At 37.9% G+C, this 23,110-nt stretch overlaps 1 protein-coding gene across 7 annotated transcripts in view; it reads left to right on the top strand.

Annotated features, from left to right (window-relative positions):
* The window catches only part of ARHGAP29 (Rho GTPase activating protein 29), a 79,422-nt gene that overhangs the window by 1,702 nt on the left and 54,610 nt on the right, over positions 1-23,110 (top strand). For 2 of the 7 annotated variants that reach the window (XM_042251119.1, XM_027972222.2), the window contains exon 2: positions 16,905-17,141. In XM_042251119.1, the coding sequence (XP_042107053.1) occupies positions 16,937-17,141 (205 nt within the window). In that variant the 5' untranslated portion in view covers positions 16,905-16,936. Of the gene's footprint in view, positions 1-11,105; positions 11,401-16,904; positions 17,142-23,110 lie in introns of those variants that run through there. The other 5 variants (XM_015092124.4, XM_042251115.2, XM_042251116.2 and 2 more) reach the window with 5 other exon arrangements.

The raw sequence follows: 23,110 nt of genomic DNA, 5'->3' as shown, positions 1-23,110 counted from the left end.
TGATTGTAGGAACTAAGCAAGTGAGGAACCCGGACACTTAAGCTTCATTAGCTTTATGGTTCAAATAGCCTTAGTCTCCTGATTCTGAGAAAAAGTCTAGAGTGGATTTGAAGAGAAGTAAGATAGGTCTGAATTGAAAATTTTTCGGTTCCCAAATTGGCAGGAAGTAAAACTCTGGCTGAGATGAAGAAAGCACTGTTCATGGAATCTATGGTGGCTGGTCATTCCTGCTCTACCCACCTCCCTAAAATAGAATATCCACTAAATTATCAGCACCTTCTCTTCCCAGTGGTAAAAGCCCTTGATCTAGGAATGTGTGCTGCTTCAACCACTGCTGTTGGTCTCAGTTGTTAGTAATGCTTGAACAAAGCTCATGACCAAAAGGTTCCCTGGAAAGATTTTCATTCCTGTACCATTGGTGATTGATTGAGCATTCGCTCAGAAAATTTAGTTTGACACCACTTTATGTTAGACAAGGTCTTGTGAAAACTTTCAGTCTATTGGGTAGAAGCAGGTAATTTCAAATAAATAGGGCCCAAGGCATAATATCTTGGGTTACCTGAGAAAAGTATGTTGAATGTCCTATGGGAAAGTAAAGGAATGACTTATTTTCGGTAGAGGAAATGAAAAGGCTTTTTGGAAGAAGTGATGTTTGTTGTGAGATTGAAGTCGATTAAGAGAATGATTTTAATAAGCACAAAAGGCCAAAAGATCCTTCTTGGCAGAGTTGCTGGTTATCCTAATGCACACATACAAGGGTGTCATCGGTCAGCTTCTATGATTTTGCATTGACGGCTACTTTGTTTTTGATTTCCCACCTCATCTCCAGTGTAATGATGAGCCACAACACAGAAAGATACATCCCTGTGTAAAGAAATAAGGAGGTTTAAAAGGAGGGTTAGCAACACGTTTGGATATGATGAGGATTTTTGTGGATGGCTTGTACTTTCTGCTTTGTCTTTATCTTTTACTCTGATAAGCAGGGGCCCTTTGATGATACTGCCTCCCTGGGATAAGTTTTTTTCTTTTTCTTAAAAAAATGCTCCAGTATTTATCCCTGATAAAGTTTTCAAATACTACAGACTTTCTTTCTAAGGAAGAAGGTGGAAAATATTTTGAAAAATATTAAGGGAGAGAGAAAGTTGAATTCAGGGATTATTTCAGTAGAACTTCCTGCAATTTTGTGGGCTTCCCAGGTGGCGCTAGTGGAGAAGAATGCCTGCCAATGCAAGAGATGTAAGAGACGTGGGTTCCATCCCTGGGTTAGGAAGATCCCTGGGAGGAGGGAATAGCAACCTTACAATTTTACTTTTAATTTATCTAATATTACTTGAGTACTAAAATAATAAGAGATTTTTTATACACTATGAGTGACTTTTGACAATTGTATACACTCATGTAATCCCCATAATCAAGATATAGAACATTTCCATTATTTCAAAAAGTTCTCACATGCAGAACTCCCCCCACCTTCCACACTACAAGCCCATCACCAGGCAGCCATTCCTGCGTTTTTGTTACTAAGAATTAAGTTCATCTTTTCTTTGTGCCTGACTTTCATTTAGCATGATGTTTTTGAGATTCACCCATGGATTTTTGCTATGTTATAGATATTTTATTGTTGAGTAGTATTCCCTTGTAAGGCTGTTAGCATTTATCTGTTGGCACTCGGATTGTTTCCAGTTTTTGACTGTCATGAAAAAAGTTCCTGCATACATTTGTGTATAGTTTTTGGATGAATGTATTTTTCATTTTGGGGAGTTATATAAGGGAGTAGAGTTGCTGGGTTTTATGGTAAATGTATGTTCATGTGTATAAGGAACTGCCAGGCTGTTTTCCAAAGTGGTGTGTACCTTGTATAGCACCAATGTGTGGGAGTTTTAGGTGCTGTACATCCTTCCTCTCCCAGATTTCACTCTAGCTGAAATTGAGAATTCCAGTAAACATTTAGTGGTATCTCATTGTGGCTTAAATTTGTGTTTCTCTGATACTAATGGTGAGCAGTATTTCATGTGCTTATTGCCCAGTTGTGTATCTTCTTTTTTGAAGTATCTGTTCAGATCTTTTACTAATTAATTTCTTGTGCTGTTTGTTTTATTATTGAGCTAAGAGTTCTTGATGTAATTTGAATACAAGTCCTTTGTCATGTATTTTCTCCCGATTTGTGGGCTTAACAGTTGTCTTTCAAATAGCAGAAGCTTTACATTTCAATGAAGTTTAGTTAACCAGTTGTTTGTTTGTTTAATGGTTCTTGCTTTTTGTGTCTACAAAATTGTTCTCTAGGTTTTCTATCCAAGTTTTCTTAGAATAGAGATCCTCAAACATATTCTTAAAGGACCAGATCATAAATATTTTAGGCTTACAGGCTACAGTACCTCAACCACTCAACTTTGCTGTTGTAGCAAAAGCAGCTATTGACAGTACATAAACAGTTGGGCATGGCTGTGTTCCCCCATAATTTTCTTTTATAAAAACATGCAGTTGCCTCTTCCAGCTCCAGCATTTAAAAGATTGATAGTTTTAGATTATGTATTTAGGTTTATGATACATGTTGAGGTAATTTTAGGGTATACTCTGAAGTAAGGATCTTTTTTTTTTTCTCATATGGCTGTCAAGTTATTTCAGTACCATTTATTGAAAAGAACACCTTTCCCCCTATTGAATTACTTTAGCACCTTTTGAAAATATGTAGGTCTATTTCTAGACTATTCTGTTGATCTGTTTCACTCTCTGTAATAATATCATATTGTTTTGGTAACTGTAACTCTGTAGTAAATCTTAAAATCAGACATTATGGATCTTCCAAATCTGTTCTTTTTTCAAAAATTTTTTGGCTGCTTCGATTTTTTACATATTATATACATTTCAGAGTCAGCCTATCAATTTCTGCAAAAACCTAGGAGAGATTTTGTTTGGGATTGCTTGAAATGACACATCACTTTGAGGGAAACGAAAGTCTTCAACAGTTTTCATTCTTCCAGTCTGTGAGCATGGCATACTTACTGATTGATTCACTTCTTTAATTTCTGGCCGCTGAAGTTTTATAGTTTTAAATTTAGGATGTTAGACATATTTTGTTAAATTTATTCCTAAAAATATCTGATTTTTTGATGCTATTATAAATAGTCTTTGTTTCTAAAATATCACTGTCCAATTGTTTGTTGCTAGTATTTAGAAATAAAATTGTAATATATTGGCCCTATATTCTGTGGCCTTGCTAAATTCATTTATTAGTTGCAGTAACTCATTTGTAGGTTTCTTAGAGTTTTTGAGGTATGCAAACATGTCAATTTTTAATGAAGTGTTTTACTTCTTCCTTTTCAATCTGCATGTGTTTTGTTTTTTTTTTTTCTCTTGTTCTCTTGTACTGTCTAAGACCTTCAGTAACAATGACCCTCAGTCATGTTCAACCCTTTGCAACTCCATGGACTGTATGGCCTGCCAGGCTCCTTTGTCCATGGAATTCTTCAGGCAAGAACACTGGAGTGGGTAGCCATTCCCATCTCCAGAGGATCTTCCTGACCCAGACATTGAACCCAGGTCTCCTGCATTGCAGACTCAGATTCTTTACCATCTGAGCCACCAGGGAAGCCCAGTAACAATATTGATCCTAATTTTAAAGTGGAAAACATAGATAGTCTTTCATTATTGACCAAGATGTTAGCTGCAGATTTTTTGTAGATGCCTCTTAAAAGGTTGAAAAAATTCCTTTCTATTCCTACTTTGCTGACTGCTTTAATCATGAAAGTTTGCAGAATTTTGTCAGATGCTTTTTCTGCATTTATTAAGATCATCACATTTTTTTTTTTGTCTATTGACTATTAAACTAAGCTTGATTCTTGAGACAAACCTTTCTTGGTTCTAATGTGTTATTTCTTTTAAATATTGTTGGGTTTGACTTGCTAATACTGTGTTAGGAAATTGATCCGTAGTTTTCTTATAATATGTTTGTCTGCTTTCAGTATCAGAGTAATACTGACCTCATAAAATGAGTTGGGAGGTTTTCCAACTCTTCTATTTTTTGAGAGTTTCTATAGGACTATTTTATCTAGTTCAATAGATTTCATTAGTGAGGCCATCTGGGTCTGCAGTTTTTCTTTGTGAGGTGTTTTAACGTATGAATCCATTTTTTAAAGTACATATAAAGTTACCCCAGAATTTCTATTTTGTGTGTTAGATCTGGTTATTTGTGTCTTTCAATAAATTTTTCCATTTTATCAGAGTTGAATTTCGTGGCAAAGTTGTTTATAATAGTCTTTTCCCTTTTAATATCTGTAGGGTCTGTACTGATGTTCCTTATTTCATTCATGATATTAGTAATTTGTTTTCTCAGTTTATTTTTTGATCAGTTCAGCAAGATATATATCTATTTAATCGATCTTTTCAAAGAACCGACATTTAGTGACATTGATTTCTCTCTGTTACCTGTCTTCCATATCACTGATTTCTTCCTTGTTGTTCAGTTGCTCTGTTGTGTCTGACTCTTTGTGACCCTAGCTTTGACTCTTCGGACCTTTGTTGGCAAAGTAATGTCTCTGCTTTTTAATATGCTGTCTAAGCTTGTCATTGCTTCTCTTCCAAGGAGCAAGCATCTTTTAATTTCATGGCTGCAGTCGCCGTCCACAGTGATTTTGGAGCCCAAGAAAATAAAGAAATCACTGATTTCTACTCTTATTTCTACCATTATTTCCTTTGTTTTACTTACTTTCTGTTCAATTTGCTCTTTGCTCTATAGCTTGAAGTAAAAGCTTAAATCATTGATTTTAGATCCTCCTTTCTTTCTTTTTTATTGTTCAAGTATTTTATTTATTTTTAAAAACATTTTTATTTTATATTGGCATATAGCTAGTTAACAATGTTGTGATAGTTTCAGGTGGACGGCAGAGAGACTTAGCCATACGAATACATGTATCCATTCTCCCCCAAACTCTCCTGCCACCTAGCCTGCCACATAAGATTGAGCAGAGTGCCATGTGCTATACAGTAGGACCTTGTTGATATCCATTTTAAATGTAGCAGTGTGTACATGTGGATCCCAAGCTCCCCATCTCTTCCTTCAATCCTTCCCCCTTGGCACCATAAGTTTGTTCTCTGTGAGTCTGATTCTGTTTTGTAAATAAGTTCATTTGTATCATTCCTTTTAGATTCTGCATATCAGGGATGTCATACGATAATTCTCCTCTGTCTGACTTTACTCAGTATGACAATCTCTAGATCCATCCATGTTGCTGCAGATGGACCCTCCTTTCTTTTTAATAAGGTTTCTAAAACAGTATATTTCTCTAACTACTGCTTTTACTGTGTAACTTACCCATTTTGAAATATTGTGTTTTCATTTTTATTCAGTTCAAACTATTTTCAAATTTGCCTTGTGAAAATGTGACCCATGGATTATTTAAAAATATATAATTTCCAAGTATTTGGTGATTTTCCTCCTGTTATTTATTCTATATTTAATTTTGTTTGGGTCAGAGAACATACACTGTATGATTTCAGTTCTCTTAAATTTATTGGGACTTGCTGTGTATGGTCCTACATATATCTTAGTGAATATTTTATGTGTATTTGAAAAGACTGTGTATTCTGTCATTGGGTAAAATTCGCTATAAATGTGTGTCAGGCAAGTCAAGTTGATTGATAGTATTGTTTAAATTTTCTATATCCTTACAGATTTTCTCTTATTATTCTATCAGTTAATGAGAGAGGATTATTGAAATCTTAACTATCATTGGGATTTATCTATTTTTCCTTACATTTCTGTCAAGTCTTATCCTATATACTCTATTTTTAGGTGCATACACTTTAAGATAATGTCTTTAAGATGAATTGACTCTTACTATTATAAAATGTTACTCTTTATCCTTGTCTGATTAAAAACTACTTCTGCTTTCTTATGATTAGTATTTACTTGGTGTATCTTTTTCTGATGTTTTACTTTCAACCTACTTGTGTCTTTTATATTTTACGTCTGTTTCTTACAGGCAGTTTGTAATTGTGTGTGTATGCTGTTACTTCAGTCCTATGGATTGTAGCCTGCCAGACTCCTCTCTGGTATTCTTCAGGCAAGAGTGGGTTGCCATGCCCTTCTCCAGGGGATCTTCCCCACCCAGGAATGGAACCCATGTCTGTTATGTCGCCTGTATTTTCAGGCAGGTTCTTTACCACTAGTGCCACCTGGAAAGTCAGAATGTAATTGAGTCTTACTTTTTTAGAGATTGTCCAGTTGTCCAATTTGACCAGCGCTGCCTTTTTATAGGGGTGTTTAGAGAATTTATATTTAATGTAATTATTGATATGATTGGGTTTAAGCCTATCATCTTGCTGTTTGTCTTTAATTTTCTTATCTGTTCTTTGTTTCTTTTCCTCTTGTTCTGCCTTCTTTTGGATTGACTAATTTTTTGAAATTCCATTTATACCTACTGTTGGCTTATTAACTGTACCTCTGAAGATTTATTATACATTCTAAATTTATTATAATATGCCTTCAAATAATAACATGCTATTTCACATATGGTGTAAGAAGCTTACTTGCATTTCCCTCCTCTCTTAGTTTTTGTTATTGTGATACCTTTTGCTATTCTACATATGTTGTAAATACCACACAAATTGCTATTACTTTTGTTTTAAATGTCAGTATTCTTTTAAAAAGAGAAATTTACAAAATGAGGCTTGTGTTGAAGCTTCATTTGAGGTGAATCTAGAATATTATTTTCTTAGGGCTGGTCTCCACGTACTACTAACACATGTCCTTCAGGGATCTCTCCTTAAGTATTCATAGGTCTCTCTGCTCTGGGTGATGAAAACTCAGAGGTCTCCTAGCCTTGTGAGAGCCCTGGAAATTGTTCAGCTACAGCTCCTTGGAAATTCTTTGTCCACCCTGTGGGGATTCACCCTGTACATATACAGCTTTGAATTCAGCAAGAGAATTCAGGAGTTGCCTATGCAAATTCCTGGAGCTCTTTCTCTGCCTACCTTCTTCCTCTCTGGTACTCTGCTGTACTGATTCCAGAGCTATGATTGCTCTTTCCTCAACGAGAGCACCACACTCTGTTTGGCTTCCTCCTTCTGTTCTGTGGTCTAGAATGTGCCTCCAGGCAGAGAGTTGGGGTGACTGGTAGGGATCACCTCATTTGTTAGTGATTCCATCTCTGCAGGATCATGGTCCTGTGCTGTTTATAGTCTGACGAATGAAAATAATATAGAAGGACTTTCCTGGTGGCTCAGACGGTAAAGCGTCTGTCTACAATGCAGGAGACCTGGGTTTGATCCCTGGGTCAGGAAGATTCCCTGGAGAAGGAAATGGCAACTCACTCCAGTACTCTTGCCTGGAAAATCCCATGGACGGCGGAGCCTGGTGCAGGCTGCTGTCCATGGGGTCACAAAGAGGAAAATAATATAGTAGAAGGGCAGATCTGATCTCAGTTATTCCTGCATTGATGTATTCAAAATTTTAAGACTTTTCTAAAATCTGGAAACTTTCTTTTCATCATTATAGTGGCAGTTTATTTGTTTAAGAAACTGTTGTTTGCTCTATAAAATGGTGCACAGTCTAGACTTTACTGAGTGCATCCTGTGATATAATTTAACGTATTCTCGTCTTCTATATTGCTTATAAAGTGGTGATTGGATCTAGAGCAGTCAGTCTTGACACTTTGTGACCATTTGGGACTGGGTCCTTCTTTGTTAGGGGTGGAGGTAGGAGGGTTGAGGGGTGCTCTCTTGTGCAGGCAGGATGTGTAGCGGCATCCTTGGCCTCTGTTCACTAGATGTCAGTAAGATTCCTTCCCAGTTGTGAGAACCCAAGGTGTCCACAGACACTGTAAAATGTTTTTGGAACAATGTTCTATTATGGAAAGTAGGCTACCTAAACTACAGAATCAATTTCAGGAATATGAAGATCCCTACCCAGCAAAAATAGGAATACTTATTATAAATGTTAACACTGAAGAGAACACATGGGAAAGATTTTAACAGTATGGAAGTTGAAGTTTCACAGAGTGACAGAAAAGTAACATCACAGAGGATAAGAATTTCTATTTTAGAAGGGAAAAATACTTGAGACAATAATAATGTAAAATGGTAAAAAACAATTTTAAGATATTAGACTTCTACCATAGATATATAGATGGTTTTACTTTTTCTTCTTTTAAACAGTTTATGATTTAATTATAAACCAAAAATTTTGGAGTTGCAGAAAGGTTTTAATAGTGTACTTTTTCATACTAGAAACTCACTTGTGTGACATAAAATTTCTTTAAACAAAATGTAAATTAGGGAGAATTAATAAAACAACCCCTTTAATTTAAAAGTGAACTACAATTTTCGCTGTTTCCAAATACCCTGTTCCTTACTAAGGAAAAAGAATAGAAAAGATGACAGACAATTAATATATCTTTTAAAAAAGATTTAAGAGGAGGATTGGGATTGAAAGACTTCTCAAAATTTCCCTCAGATAACAGTACTTATAAGTTAATCGTCCAATATTCATCGAGGAGCCACTCTGCTGGTTCTGTGCACAATAGTTGGCTGTTTTGATATGGTTTAAAGGTAGATCTGGTGGGAAGGGTCTTGAGGTTAACCCAGAGCAGATCCAGGGGGCGGACTTTGCTCTATTGAGCTCTCTGAAGGTTACCCTGCCTCTACCTTCCACGGCTTTAGAATGCTTTCCTCTCTTCCCCATTGATGTGCTTCAGTTCAGTCCTCAGTGGTTTCCATGATGAGTGTTTGTGGTACATCATTCTCTTCCAGTAGGATTTGAAGGAACATTTGATTGTTAGATGTCCCCAGCATTGTTAGTACTTTTAATCTTGACACAGTTATGTTTAAAGTTTAATGGGTAAGTTTTCAGAAATTAAATCTGCAAAATGATAGTAGAGTCCAAGTAATTGAGGAGCCTGAGGTTCTCATATTTATCTTTTCGAGTAACAACCTAGGCGCTTAATTAGGATCACTTGCCCAGAATTGTTTGGGTGTGAGAAGTGTCTGTCTTCCTTTTCTTGTTAGTGGGTAGTCCCCCTATTTCTCTTTCTGTCTTCCCATTCTGTCTCCATCTTATTTTCTCTGCCTTAACTTGTCCCTGAATCTTTCTTGGTCTTCTTTCTCTTCTCTCCACAATTGTTTCTCACCCTCCCACATCTTTCATGGTGTTTTTCCTCTCCCTCCCTCCCATGTGCTCCTTTCTGTCTTTGTACACCACCGCTTCTACCTCACACATGAGGACCTTGGGCACAAAATTTTCAGTTTAACTTTAATAAGGAACACAATCCTCTTTATTAAGGGAGTGGTGATTAATGGAGTAAGAGAGTACAACATTATTAATATACAGGTATTTTATTTTTTAAGTCAAAAAGCATTATATTAAGTATGATCCATATTTTGCAGCCATGTACTATTGTTTAGTCCCTAGTTGTGTCTGACTTTTTGTGACCCCATAGACTGTAGCCCTCCAGACTCTAGCCTTTCCCAGGTAAGAATATTGGAGTGGGTTGCCACTTCCTTCTCAATGCTAATATATAGGTATTTAAAAATAGATATAAAAGAGTGTTTGAGATGGAGTAACTTTCTTATATTTCTTCCCCAAACCTTTTCTTAGGATTTAATTAGGGTTGCAATGCTCCAGCCCCTTTTTGGCCTGGGATCCCTGACCTCTCATTAGTTTGTTTCAGTTCAGGGCATCATCAGTTTCCATGGTGCGAGTCCATGGCGCATTGTTCTTTTTAAGTGTGGTTAGAAGGAAAGTTTGGATTTAGGGTTTCCTTAGTATCTATGGCATGTCCCTGATACTGTTGTTTTTGAAGTTTGAAGGGGTAAATTTGCATAAGTTGAATCTGAAAATTCCATTGTGGAGCTAAAGTAACCAAGGAGCTGAATGTTTTCAGATTTATCTTTTATAAAGTAGCACCTGAAGGGCCAAATTTGCTTTATTTCCCCAACATTGTTTTTAGTAAGAGTTCAAAGATATGAGAGATGTTCCTCTTCTCTTTGCCAGTGAGTATTTTCTCCCTTTCTTGCTACTTCCCTTGTTGGCTCTATCATGCTCACTTCCTTTTTCTATTTCTGGAAGTAGGTGGTCGCTCTTTTCTCTTTTTTCGCTCATTATCTTCTTTCTGCCCTCACTTGTTTCTGTCTTCCTTGCTTTTGCCTCTCTCCCTATGAGTGCAGCCCCAGTTTCCTCCTCCTCTTCTTCCTCACACTCACTTGTCTTTTTCTGCATTCTCCCCGTGTGATCATTGTTTTTCTCTGCCTCCAACACTACGCTTAGCCACACTACCCTCCCCATGGGCCATGTTTCTCCATCGGTTCTTCAGTTCTTTCTGAATGTTCCAGCATGAAGGTAACTGATAAGGCTTGTTTTCCTGAGTAGAATGATGTGGAAACCTATGTGCTTTCGGCCCCTGCTGCTTTCTTTAGTTATTCCATCTTTCTCAGACGTTTTTTCTCATTCCGAGCGAGTTTGAGAGTGCAATTGAAGTAATATATAGGTCTAAGTGGGAAATAGGACCTGTACAGAGAGTAGAGTAGTTAGTTGGTTTTGAGGAAGTTTATTTTTCTGAAAAGGAGTCAGGCTTGTGTTACACTTTTACCTGCTTTGGTTCGTGTTTTTGTTTTCTTAAGAGTTGGAGAGAGAGGAACGAGGTCGTCAAAAGAAGTACCTCATAAAAAAATATATATTGCTTATCCAAGAAATTTCCGTTTGTCAGATGTAGTCATCAGGTGACCTATTCCTAAGGTTCCTCCGCCCGTTCTGCCACAAGCCACACGGGGCTGCTAACACGTCCTGCAGCACTCAGGACCGCCAGCCCGCCAAGGTGCAGCTGACCGTCGCAGCCCCTAGCGCGTGAACCAAAGGCCGCCCCCACCTGCTGCCCGCGTCCGGCCCCGCCCCCCGGGTGCGCGGACCAATGGGCGGGGCGGCCGGGGCCGGGGGCGGGGCGGCCGGGGCCGGGGGCGGGGCGGCCGGGGCCGGGGGCGGGGCGGCCGGGGCCGGGGGCGGGGCGGCCGGGGCCGGGGGCGGGGCGGCCGGGGCCGGGGGCGGGGCGGCCGGGGCCGGGGGCGGGGCGGCCGGGGCCGGGGGCGGGGCGGCCGGGGCCGGGGGCGGGGCGGCCGGGGCCGGCGCGGTCTTGGCGGTAGCTGCACGGGCCGTGGCGGCGGCGGCGGCGGCGGCTTTGGCCGGCGTCTGCGAGCCGTGGGGGATGGGGTCGGCGGCCGCGGCCGTGACGGCCGTGAGTGTCGGGCGGGCGTCCGCGCTCGGGACGCGGGATGGAGCGCCGCGGTGAGTGTCGGATGGCCGCGCTCGCTCCAGCTGCGGCGGCTGAGGCAGGACACTGGGGTCACCGGCGAGTTGACGTCTACGGTCAGGGCGGCCCAGGCGGCGGCGGCGGGAGGTGGAGGCAAGTGCGGGTGCGCTGATGACCGGCGGCGGTGGGCCGGGTCGGTGTCCCCAGGACTGCTGGTCCTCCGGGAGGGGTCGGACGGGAAGAGGGGCGCGGCACCGGAGGGGGAGCCGGGAGGGCACGAGCGGTGGCCCTGAGCGGATTATGAAGATAATAAAAGCAAACACCTAGTGCGTCCCACGCTCGGCATACTGTTTCCTAAGTGCGCTACACATTTTAACCTCCTGAGAGTTCCACGATTATTTAACTAATTTTTCAGATGGGAAAAACCTGTCAGAACACACAGACTAGTAATTGGCAGAGTGTGACTTCAACTCAGGCAGGTTTGCTCTAGAATCTGTGCTCTGTCGCTACAGAGTTGATCTGACCCCGTTCTACCCCACCTGCCTTGACAGCAGTCCTCTCTTCAGCTGGGTCTCATTCCCGATGTATTTTAGGATTTCCGTGGTTGCATTGTTTTGGTCTCTGTCTTTTGGGCTGAGTGAGGGGTTTTTCTTTCCGAGGCCGCGTAAGCCTCAATGGTCTTTCCCAGTTCTGCCGTGGACGTTTTAAGGGCTGGACTCTTTTTTTTTTTTTTTTGCCTTTTTGACGGCTGAATTTTCAAGCCTGAGACGTTTCATACTGCAGCTGTAGTAATTCACGAATCTCGTGTCTCCATGTTTATCTTTCTTGACTCTCTTCCTCAAGAGGGAATTGGGCTTATAACTTTTCGGAGAGCAGGATTGTTAGTTGCTAAAGGCGGGAGCTGAATGCACCTTCTCTTGTCCATCGCTATCAATGCCGGACACACTTTTTGGTTTATCCATTTTCCCACTCTGTTTAAACGCTGGAATGGGGAACGTGGTCTTTGGCTTTGGGTAGTTTTGGCTGGTCAAGGGAGAGCCCTGCCGGTCAGGAATGCTAGACATTCTGGAGGCGTGGGAGGTTGGGCAGCTTCATCTTTAAACGTGCTGAGTTCTGACTGCACAGGAATGAAGTGTATGAGTATTGCATGCCTTCTTTTAGAAATTATTTGCATATTACTGAAAAAGTTTCCAACATTTCCCTCTTCTGTTTTAGTGAGGAGTGCATTTAAAAAACATAATCAAAGACCTCCAGGGTGAATTTTCCTGATTAAAAAAAAAATCTCTAAGATTCTTACCAATCAGAAATTGTGTTGAAATAGCAGATTTCTAAAATATATAGCAATTTTTCCTGAGGTAGAAATAGTAAGATTGGGAATTAAATACAGATATTTGAGGTTGTTTCACTTTTCAATTAGGCAGCCCGGTGCCTAAAATGAAAATACTTGTAAGGAGACATTTGGGGTGGAGGAACGTGGGGCAAGAACATTTGATAAACACAGTCTACTGATGTCTTGGAAAAGACACATTCCAGGGTACCAGAAGTTAGTGTTCACATTTCTGATGCACATATAACTTAGAATTTGGAACATATAGAGAAAGTAGTTTTGCACAGTAGTTTTCTCTTTGCTACACAGTTCTTTGTGAAGTGGATAATATGTGTTTTTTAATATTGATGGCTTGGAAGAGATGCAAGAGAATTAGAAGAGTTTCACAAATATTTTGCTCAACAGTCTGTTTGCACAGTTCAAACTTCACTTGGAAGTCATTTAATAGGCTTCCACAAAGTCAGTGACATTTCTGGAATTGTTTCCAGTCCTATATTTCATGGTCACAATTTACAGATATATTGTAATGAAGTCACACGTTGCTCATTACTTACCTATGTCTACAATCTCCTGCAGTAAAGCACTGCTAATGATAATGGCTAATGGTTATTGCATCTTCATGATGAACCAAGTGTTGTGCTAAGTGTGCTTTCGGTATTATCTCATGAAATTAAATTTACAGTTACAGTATCTGGTAACTACATTTTATGTTCCCACCAACTAGAAGTTCGTTTTGGGACTTGAGAAAGTAATGTGGATGACCTTGGAAAGTGTATATCCTCCAAACTTTCTCATTATCATAGTTCAATTTTGTGAAAGTCTGGATTAACTTTATGTTAACATTTTTTCAACTGTATTGTTTCCTTTTTTTAGTTTGAAATATGAAAAGTAGTAAAGTGTATATATTAGAAGTAAAGTGTAGTACATTACTCACCATAATGCTGACTCCTCACATCCCCATCATTTTTGTTTGTTTACAGATAGTCTTGACTAAAAATGTTCAAGCATTTTTGAAACACTCTATAACTTTGAGTTACTAATTTGACAGTTGAAGTAAATTAGTTTTACTGAGGTGGGTGATTTGTTTTATTTGAAGCTGGTGACATACGCTTTAAAATTTATAACCATCTTTTTACCAGTGACAATGACCAGTTTTCTAATTTACTAAACTAAAAGCCATCAAAATTAATCAGAGTGCCTTTATTAAGTAAGCTGCAAAAGTGATAAATTAGGCTAATAGTCTTTAAATTAATGGTTTGTAAAAGAGCTGCCCAAACAAGACACTTGAGTGTTGTTTTGTTTTTGTTGGAGGGAGACTTAGGTATAATAGTGCCCCCTAAACTGTCCTAAGTTCATTTTAGAAGTTATTTACACATTTAAGAGTTAATGTTAGATAGGTTTGAAACTAGAGTGAATGTAGAAATTGCATTTCCAGAAATGATTTAAGGATAACAATATTGAATAAAGGACTTTTAAATGTTATTAAAGAAGTGTCAGGACACCTTATTTAATAATCAGAAGTAGAGGAACAGTAATAGAAATACCTTTGATTTCAGTCTTATATACTCTTGCCTTTACTCAACTTTATATGCCTTCTTTTTTGAAAGATACTATTTTAGAGACAAATTTTTAAAAACAATTTCTATTTTCCATTCAAGACACTGCAACAATCCAGAGTTAACCATTTTATTTCTATAAAAATTAATTGAAATTTTGTAAAATTATAAAGTTTATAAATTCATTGTAAATCGCTTATTCATTATTATTCGTTATTCATCCTGCAAAATCGTTACTTATTCAGACAGTTTTGAGTTTTTCATCCCTCGTTCTGCTATAAGCAGAGAACACATGGTTAGCAAACATTGGTCATGATTTCCTTGAGATTCTAGTCTGGATAGGGAAACATGAATCATCTATGGGAACTTGGATAAGTGCAGTGATGGAAAGGATAAGATGCTATAAAGCATCCAACAGGAAATTCTGCTCTAGTTTGGTGGCGGTGGTGGTTATGAGGCAGGGGAGGTCCAGGAAGGTTTCTTTGAACTGAGATCAGAATGAGTAAACAAAGAGGAAGGAATAGTCCAGACAGATGGAACTGTATATAGACAAGACCCTGTTGAGTCCAACAATTGGTGTTTTTCAGGTTGTAGGGACAGAATCCATAGCAAGTCTGAGAGCAATTTGATGGGTTACAACTGGCATTTTAAAAAACGAAATGGAACAGGAAAGAAAACATCTGAGTACATCACCTGGCTCCTTGGCCAGTATCTGTTTTATGTTTATGCATTTCTGCATGCATACACCACACACAAACATAACATACTTAATGTGTATACTAGCTCCTGATGTAAAATTATTTCCCACTACAAGTCATGGTAAACAAATATTGGAAAAATGAGAAAGTGGTGTGTGGGTGGCCAGAGTGCTGAGAGTGTTGAGTAGGAATTTGACTTCAGATGACATTGCAGAGATAGGTAGGAGGCAGATCTCATGTTGAACCTTGTAATGCACGATAGCTTCTCATTGTCCTTTGGAAGAGTTTCAAACAGAGAAATAACATGATGAGATTCATGTTTTGAAAGTGAATACCTTTGTAATGAGACACTACCTATGGAATGAACAAGAATGAATGTGGAAAAATCCTTAGGAAATTAGTAGCAGTAGCTCAGACAAGAAATCATGGTTATTTACCTAGTGTGGTAGTAGAGAGAGAATTAGATATAGTAAAAAACTGTAGATGGGCGGGGGTGGAGGGGGCGGTAATCTATGGAGTTGGGCAATGTATAGTAAAGAGTAAATGATACAATTTTATATCTTACATGTAACCCAGAAATGAATATTACATAAAACTTTCTACTGTAAATTTCACAGAAGTCCTTAGTCATTCTACCATTTTGAAAGTATCCAAATATCCAAGACAAAACGTTTGGTAAATATTTCAATTGTAATGCTTGAGCTAATTTAATTCCTCGAGTCATTTCCTTTTTGATTTCAAGAGATGTAAACAAATTTAGGACTTTTAATTCCAGGAAGATAAAATGTAAGGATGAAGCAGAAACAGTAAGGTTTTCCTTGAGTTCCAACTGTATACCAGGTTTAGGTGTTTTAAATGAAGTCTTTTAATTTTATGTTCCCTTTTAATCTTCACACAGCCTATAACCAAATTGTACAGGTTACTAAGTATTCAGCTAGGATTCAAATCTCAGTCTTTGTCATAACAAAGATTTTGTTTTTATTATATCACCCTGAAATTACCAAAAATATTGCTCCAGTGATCATATATTTATTTGTTCAGTCCAAGTGTGTCGTCATTGACTCAAAGGACATGAGTTTGAATAAGCTCCGGGAGATGGTAAAGGACAGGGGAGCCTTGTGTGCTGCAGTCCATGGGGTAGCAAAGAGGCGGACACGACTGAGCAACTGAATAACAACAGTGTGTCAGATTTGTGGACATGCTTAGAACTTAATTTCAACAGAGAAGTATTCTTGATGAAAATGATAATCCAGAGTATGTGTGTGTATTGTTGTTCAGTCTACGGGGTCACAAAGAGTCAGACATGATTGAGCGACTAACACTTCACCAAAGTGAAGTAAGTAAGTAAAGTGAAGTTGCTCAGTTGTGTCTGACTCTTTGTGACCCCATGGACCGTAGCCTACCAGGCTTCCGCATCCATGGGATTTTCCAGGCAAGAGTAGTGGAGTAGGCTGCCATTTCCTTCTCCAGGAGATCTTCCCAACCCAGGGATTGAACCCAGGTCTCCTGCACTGCAGACAGACGCTTTACCATCTGAGCCACTAGGGAAGCCCAGAAGAGATGATTAACAGTTTGTCAGGTCAAACATAGTAATCATGGAAGTGAGATTTTGAAAACAGGCCTTTCTATTTTCAAAGCTCATGTTTCACCTTTATTTTTGAAGGTGATGTCATAGTGGGAGAATATGTTCTTCCGCTAAGTGACATTTCAGAACAACTTTTATAGCTTAAAAAATTCTGTGCTCTAGGAATTAAGAGGAAATTTATTAAGAGCATAGATTCTGGTCACAAGGCAGATGTGGTTTTAAGTACCAATTCATCATTTATCAGCTGAGAGCTTAGACAAATCATTTAACCTTCAAATCACTTTCCTAACTTGGGAATTGAGAATCTGCATATCATAGACTTGTCAAGATTATTGGCACTTAATAAATGGAAGTTGCTATATTAGTAATACAGAGTTTGTTGTTGGTTTTTTAAATAGAATATTGAGGTGGGCTTTGAGCTGTTCATGAAAACCTGGTGTTATAGTGTACCTTGGTTAATGAAATATTTTCGTTTCTCTCTTTTTGTCTCCCCTACCTAAGGAATTCCATTTTTTTGACTGTTATGTGAAAGGATGATTGCTTACAAACAGAAAAAGACAAAGAAAAAACGTGTTTTGTCAACAGGCCAGCTCTCAACTGATGTTACAACTTCTGAGATGGGGCTCAAGTCCATAAATTCCAACGCCATTTTGGATCCTGATTACATCAAGGAGTTGGTGAATGATATCAGGAAGTTCTCCCATATGTTACTATATTTGAAAGAAGCTATTCTTTCAGGTTTGTCAACTCTTTTTCCCTTAGCCTTCTTATTGGATGGTTTGTAACATCTTAAATGCCAGCCTCACTTTCATATAAGTATGTACATAGTGGTAAAGCAGAGTCTTCTGCTTTAGCTATTTTATATATGTTTTGCCAAATGTTTGATGTTTATAGTGTAAACTATGTTATAATCAGATACAGTGCAATCCATAGTAGAAAGCTTGGGAAGTGAGGGAACAAGACCCATTTGATATGGGAGATTTTTAGATATTTGGAATCTTAACCTTCTTGTTAATGGTAGCAATGCCCTGATTGGTCTTTAATAAGCACACTAATAGTTTTAATTTACATTGTTAATACATCTGCCTAGATTCAGTTTTCTATAGTGTTCCTGAAACAGTCTGAAATCACTGATTTGAGTGAATATTTTCCTCAGAAGTCAAACTTAATTCTGTTTTGCTGTTCTCTTCCTCAAAAGAGAGTCATAGGATTTATTTTCTGTCTAGTTAGAAATGGATACTGGAGACTGAGGCTTGATTGTCCTGAAATAAAGAGCTATATACATCTGTACTCCCTGACTTGATCTTAGTCCCTGTCTTTCAACTTTCTGTGCCTCTTTTATATCTAATTTTGATGGCAGTGGTGATTAATAATCATACAACTGATATTCTTTTGTAATAAGTAGCAGTTCAGTCCATATTCATAAAGGTATATCTGGATGTAGAAAATGAAGTTTCCTGGTTATTTATATGAGACCTTTTGGGGTTTCATAGACATAAGATTTCAGTAAATATTTTCTGTGAATATAAGTTAGATACTCATTTTCTGATATGCATTCTGAAAAATAGAAACTAAAAAACTATGCCTTCTGTTTGTCATAAATACTGCTTTTAAGAGTTTATTTCTAACCTACCTGTAACTTTCCATTTGAAATGCCCAAAATACCTGGACTTGAATTGTAGCCTCAAATGCTAGTATTAGATTTACCCTTAAATGACAATCACGTAAGTCATTCTTTTGAGACTATATATATATGTTTTTAGAAAAGAATTTACCTACATTTCTGTTCATTTTAATACTTGATTTTGAAGTCTAACTTTGGATAATTAAATGGTAATAAAGTTACTTTGTTATTGTGGAAAGATATTCTAAATAACATTAAGCATTATACCAGTAACAGATTCATTATTAAAATGACGTATCTGCCATTTATTTAAATAAAGCATAGCTGTGTAATAAAGGTTTGTTCTTAACTGGGTTTTAATTTTTTTTAATTTACGTATAGTAAAGTTTTTTCTTTTTGATGTAACTGGGTTAACTTTTAACTCAAAATTTATATTAATTGGCAAATGATTTACTTTAAAGTAAAATCTGATCTTACTTAATGCAGCGAGTAAAATAGGTTTCACTAATATAAATAAGATTTTTAGTTAGAATATCTATTTGTTTTTGTTTTCCATAGGAAATTCTACATCATTTGGAATCTTTATCTCACATATTTATCCCCTGTTTCACAGATTTAAAATGGTGGTAATTTAAAACAAGTTGGACCCACTCCTTATATCCATATTTTTTTTTAATGAGTTTTAATTTGTAAGTAGACAGTTCATAGGTTAAGAAAGAAGAGGATTTAAAGTTGATCCTAAGTAAGAAGAAAAGAGGAAATTGGTAATAAGATAGGAAAGGGAAACTACCTTTTGAGGTAAAAAGATGTATATGGAAATATATTTTTTACAGAAAAGCAATGTTAAAAATCTGTAAGGATGTTGTTCTTTAAATAAAAAAAAAAAACAGTACTTCAAAATTTAGAATTTGAGTGTATTGCTAATAGTAAAAAAATTTTCCATTTATGGTTGGTAAATTAATGCAAAAGACCATCTTTTGGGTAACTAGCTCTCATTAGTAAGCAGTGGCCAGAGAATTTCCATTAATTTATCTTTGGATTGATTTTAATGCTTGATTCTTCAGTCAGAGTTAAAAGGATTTATGTGTGCCATCTCAAAATAAATCTTGGATTTAGCAAGAATTTATTTTCTATGTCTTTGCATCATTGTTATAAAAATCTGGAAATATCTTCTTTAGTTTATTTGAACTGATAGACCCTTTCTGTTTGTTGTTTTCCTTAAGGGAGTATGTACAAACAGCATAAATCAACTGCATTATAAATGACAAATGCCACATAATAAAGTGTTTGATTTTGATCATGATTTTCAGCTTGTTAGAGTGTCATGCTATTTATTTAATAGATTATTGCAAAAATCACATGAGATATAATCTTCAGGAAAGCAGGTAAAAAGTTTGAATTCTGTAGCTGTCTGAGGTAGTTTAATAAACATATGTTAGTGGACATAGGTCATGCTCTTGTCTCTGAGCACTGAGAAACGTCCCTGGACTTCTGCTGTTCTGTATAGTTGTAAACTGGCCAGACAACAAAGAGCTGTTTCATATTTTTCTTTTGGAGTGAAGAGACCATTGTCGGTATTTGATTGGTGGCTTTGCCACTGGTTTGTCTTTTGCCTCCTCAAGAGGAGGGATGCCAAATTTTTGATATTGTTTATTACCTTTCAATTCATGTTGGTTGGCTATGAAAAAGCTAACAAGTTGTCTTTTAAGAATGTAGCTGTGGGTATGCAGATCACCTTTGGTGTTATCTGCATACCATTTTCTTTATGTACTTTACCTGTCATGAAGCAGTGGTGTGCAAAATCATAGCTGCCTCAGGTGTTCAGTCATTGCTAAGGCTCGGTGTACATTAACAGCTTTGTGATAGGTTTACACCCACATCTCCCTTTCCTTGACTAGTTACAGAGATTATTATAATTGTATATGATGCTTTACGTTTTACAGAGCACTTTCACATGCAAACAGTATTTAATCACACAGTCCCTGCAAAAGCAGAGTTTAGCCCGTTTCATAGACGAGTTGTATGTATAATTTAGATTATGTGATTTCACCAACCTCTGATTGCTGATAAATAACTACTATTTCATTTGTAACCTAGAGGTCATGAACGCAGAATGATGTGTCCTTTTCTCATGCTTTATTGGCTGCTTTACATGGCAGTATGATACTATAATGGAGAGGGCAGTGGCACCCCACTCCAGTACTCTTGCCTGGAGAATCCCATAGACGGAGGAGCCTGGTGGGCTGCAGTCCATGGGGTCGCTAAGAGTTGGACATGACTGAGTGACCTCACTTTCCCTTTTCACTTTCATGCATTGGAGAAGGAAATGGCAACCCACTCCAGTGTTCTTGCCTGGAGAATCCCAGGGACGGGGGAACCTGGTGGGCTGCCGTCTATGGGGTTGCACAGGGTTGGACACCACTGAAGCGACTTAGCAGCAGCAGCATGATACTATAAAGACACTGCTCAGTTTTCATTTCGTTCTATTTCATGTGGTATTTATGTTGACTTACCCAATATGGTAGCCTCTAGAGATATGGCTGTTTAAATTTAATTAGAATTTAAAATTCAGCTCCTCAGTTGCAATAACTGCTTCAAGTGCTTATTACCCATCTCTGATTAGATACCCATTTTGAATGGTGAAGATATAAAAATTACCATCATTACAGAGATTTCTGTTGGGCAGTGATGGTATTGACGTTTGGTTTTCATCAATCTCTTGAATATTGAGATGAATATTTGAGCTATAAGTATTTTTTATTTTTATAGCCTGAAAAGGAAACCTAGAAAAAGTTGTTACTGGAGCAAAATTTTACCTAGAAATAAGAATTCTTGGAAATCATTTGAATTCTCCTTCCTTAAATTGCCTTTGGGATGTGTGGCTTTCATGCAGTTCTTTGATTTGAACCAGCAGATCACTTTCTAAGCAGTTTATACAAGTTGGGGAGATTGGTAATAAGGGATGGCAGAAAGAGCTCAGGAAAGAGAATCACACAATCTAGGTTGTAGACCCAGTTCAGCTATTGGCTAGTTTTGGAATATGGCTTAAGTCATTTAATACTTTGTTAAAAATGAGATGTTTACATCAGATGCTATTGATATTATAATTCTGATTTAAAAATTTATTGGAGTTGGAAATTCTACATTGTTCGGAATATTGGCAGTTCAGAGCTGAAGAGGGCAGCTAAGTATTTGTACTCAACTATATAACACATTTTAGAGGACATCTGTCTCCCACCAATTTATAGGGTTTTTTAATGTGAATTTTATGATAGCTTTATTAAATGTAATGTAAATGAAAATTTCCCAAGTGAGCACGTTATGGTCATATTGCAGTAGGTGTTGATGAACTGATCACAGAAAATTGCTGTTGTTCAGTCGCCAGATTGTGTCTGCCTCTTCATAGCCGCGTGGACTACAGTACACTAGGCTTCCCTGTCCCTCACCATTTCTTGGAGTTTGACCAAGTTCATGTAATGTCTGCCAAAGGACTCTCTGCCCCCTAACAGAGTTAAGATGTGTGTGCACTTAGTCTCTACTGTTTTTATTTACAAACGAAAGTAGAGAGCTTAATGTGGGAGATCATAGGACTGTGAACACAGCTGCATTTGATATAGGGTAAGTGATAGTTTATTGATTCTCTGTCCACTACTTATTTCCAAGAGGAGGTTACCCTGGGAGGTTTTTTTTGGTGGGGGGAGGTCTGTGCAAGATCTTTGTTGCTACACAAGCTTTTATGTAGTTGATGCGAGTGGCGGCTACTCTCAAGTTGTGCACAGGCTTCTCATTGCTGTGGCTTCTCGTTGCAGAGCGTGGGCTTTAGGGTGCTCAGGCTTCAGTAGTGGTGGCCTGTGGCCTCCGTAATTGTGGCTCTCAGGCTCTAGAGCACAGGCTCAGTGGTTGTGACACAGGGGCTTAGTTGTTCCATGTATGTGGGATCTTCCTGGATCAGGAATCAAACCCGTGTTTCCTGCATCGGCAGGCAAATTCTTTACCACTGAGCCATCAGGGAAGCCCCCTTAGTCTTATGTAAGTAGCAGATGTAAAATTTGAAGTTTTAGATCTCCTTCCAGTGCCTGGAGAATCCCAGGGATGGGGGAGCCTGGTGGGCTGCCCGTCTATGGGGTCGCACAGAGTCGGACATGACTGAAGCAACTTAGCAGCAGCAGCAGCAGCCAGTGTCATTATGGTACATTATGAATAATTACAGGGCAAAATTTGCAACTTACGTTAAAATGCTGAAGGCATGCTGTTATACCTATATCCCCTGTGTTTAAATATAGCACTGCAGATTAATGTATGTGCAGTACCAATTCAGGTTTATGTTGCCCCACTGAGAAATAGTGTGTTCTGAATTCCAGAGATAAATGCTCTTCTAGTTTTACAGTAACCTTAAACTCTCCCTTTGTGATATACCTTCTCCATTCCCAAGTGAACACCATGTGTGGAAGTTCGAAATTTGGAAATCTGAAAAAGTGCAAGGCTTTTAATTGGGCTAGAGAGAATAGTGCACATTGCTTGCTTTGTCTAGTACTCAGTGCTTGGAAGTGTCCATTGCCATTATAACATACATTTGAAGAAAAAAATTGGCAGTTAAATCTAATACTTCTTATAGGTTTTTTGATTATGTAACTTTTAAAAATGGATTTTAATAAAAGTTTACTGTTGTGACAATGGTGCCATGTTTTTCTGTTTTGTTTTTTAAATAGGTTAGGAAGGAGGATAAAACTTCATCATCAGTTCCAGATAAAGTTCTCTAATTGTTAAAAATGATTTCTAGTTGAAGAGTGTATCACTTTTAATTTGTAAAAATGTAACTGATCTCATAAGTGACAGCTTTTGATGAATTCTGAGCCCTAAATTTAACAGAACTGTAGTCAGAAATGGTATGTTAACATTCTAAAACAAACTACTAAAGGAATTAAGTAAAAATTTTAATGTCATTAAATACTATGTTCTGTTGTGAGAGGGAAGTTGTGTATAAACTTTCAAAATCTGAATTGAAATCTTGTGGATTACCCCATTTTTTACACAGGAGAATATGCAAATTTATTTAGGCAAATTACAGTGAGTATTAATTTTA

The sequence above is a fragment of the Ovis aries genome, chromosome 1 (assembly GCF_016772045.2).
Source record: "Ovis aries strain OAR_USU_Benz2616 breed Rambouillet chromosome 1, ARS-UI_Ramb_v3.0, whole genome shotgun sequence".
Taxonomy (NCBI): domain Eukaryota; kingdom Metazoa; phylum Chordata; class Mammalia; order Artiodactyla; family Bovidae; genus Ovis; species Ovis aries.
Note: the sequence above shows the minus strand (reverse complement) of the source record. Positions and strands in the feature narration are given on the sequence as shown.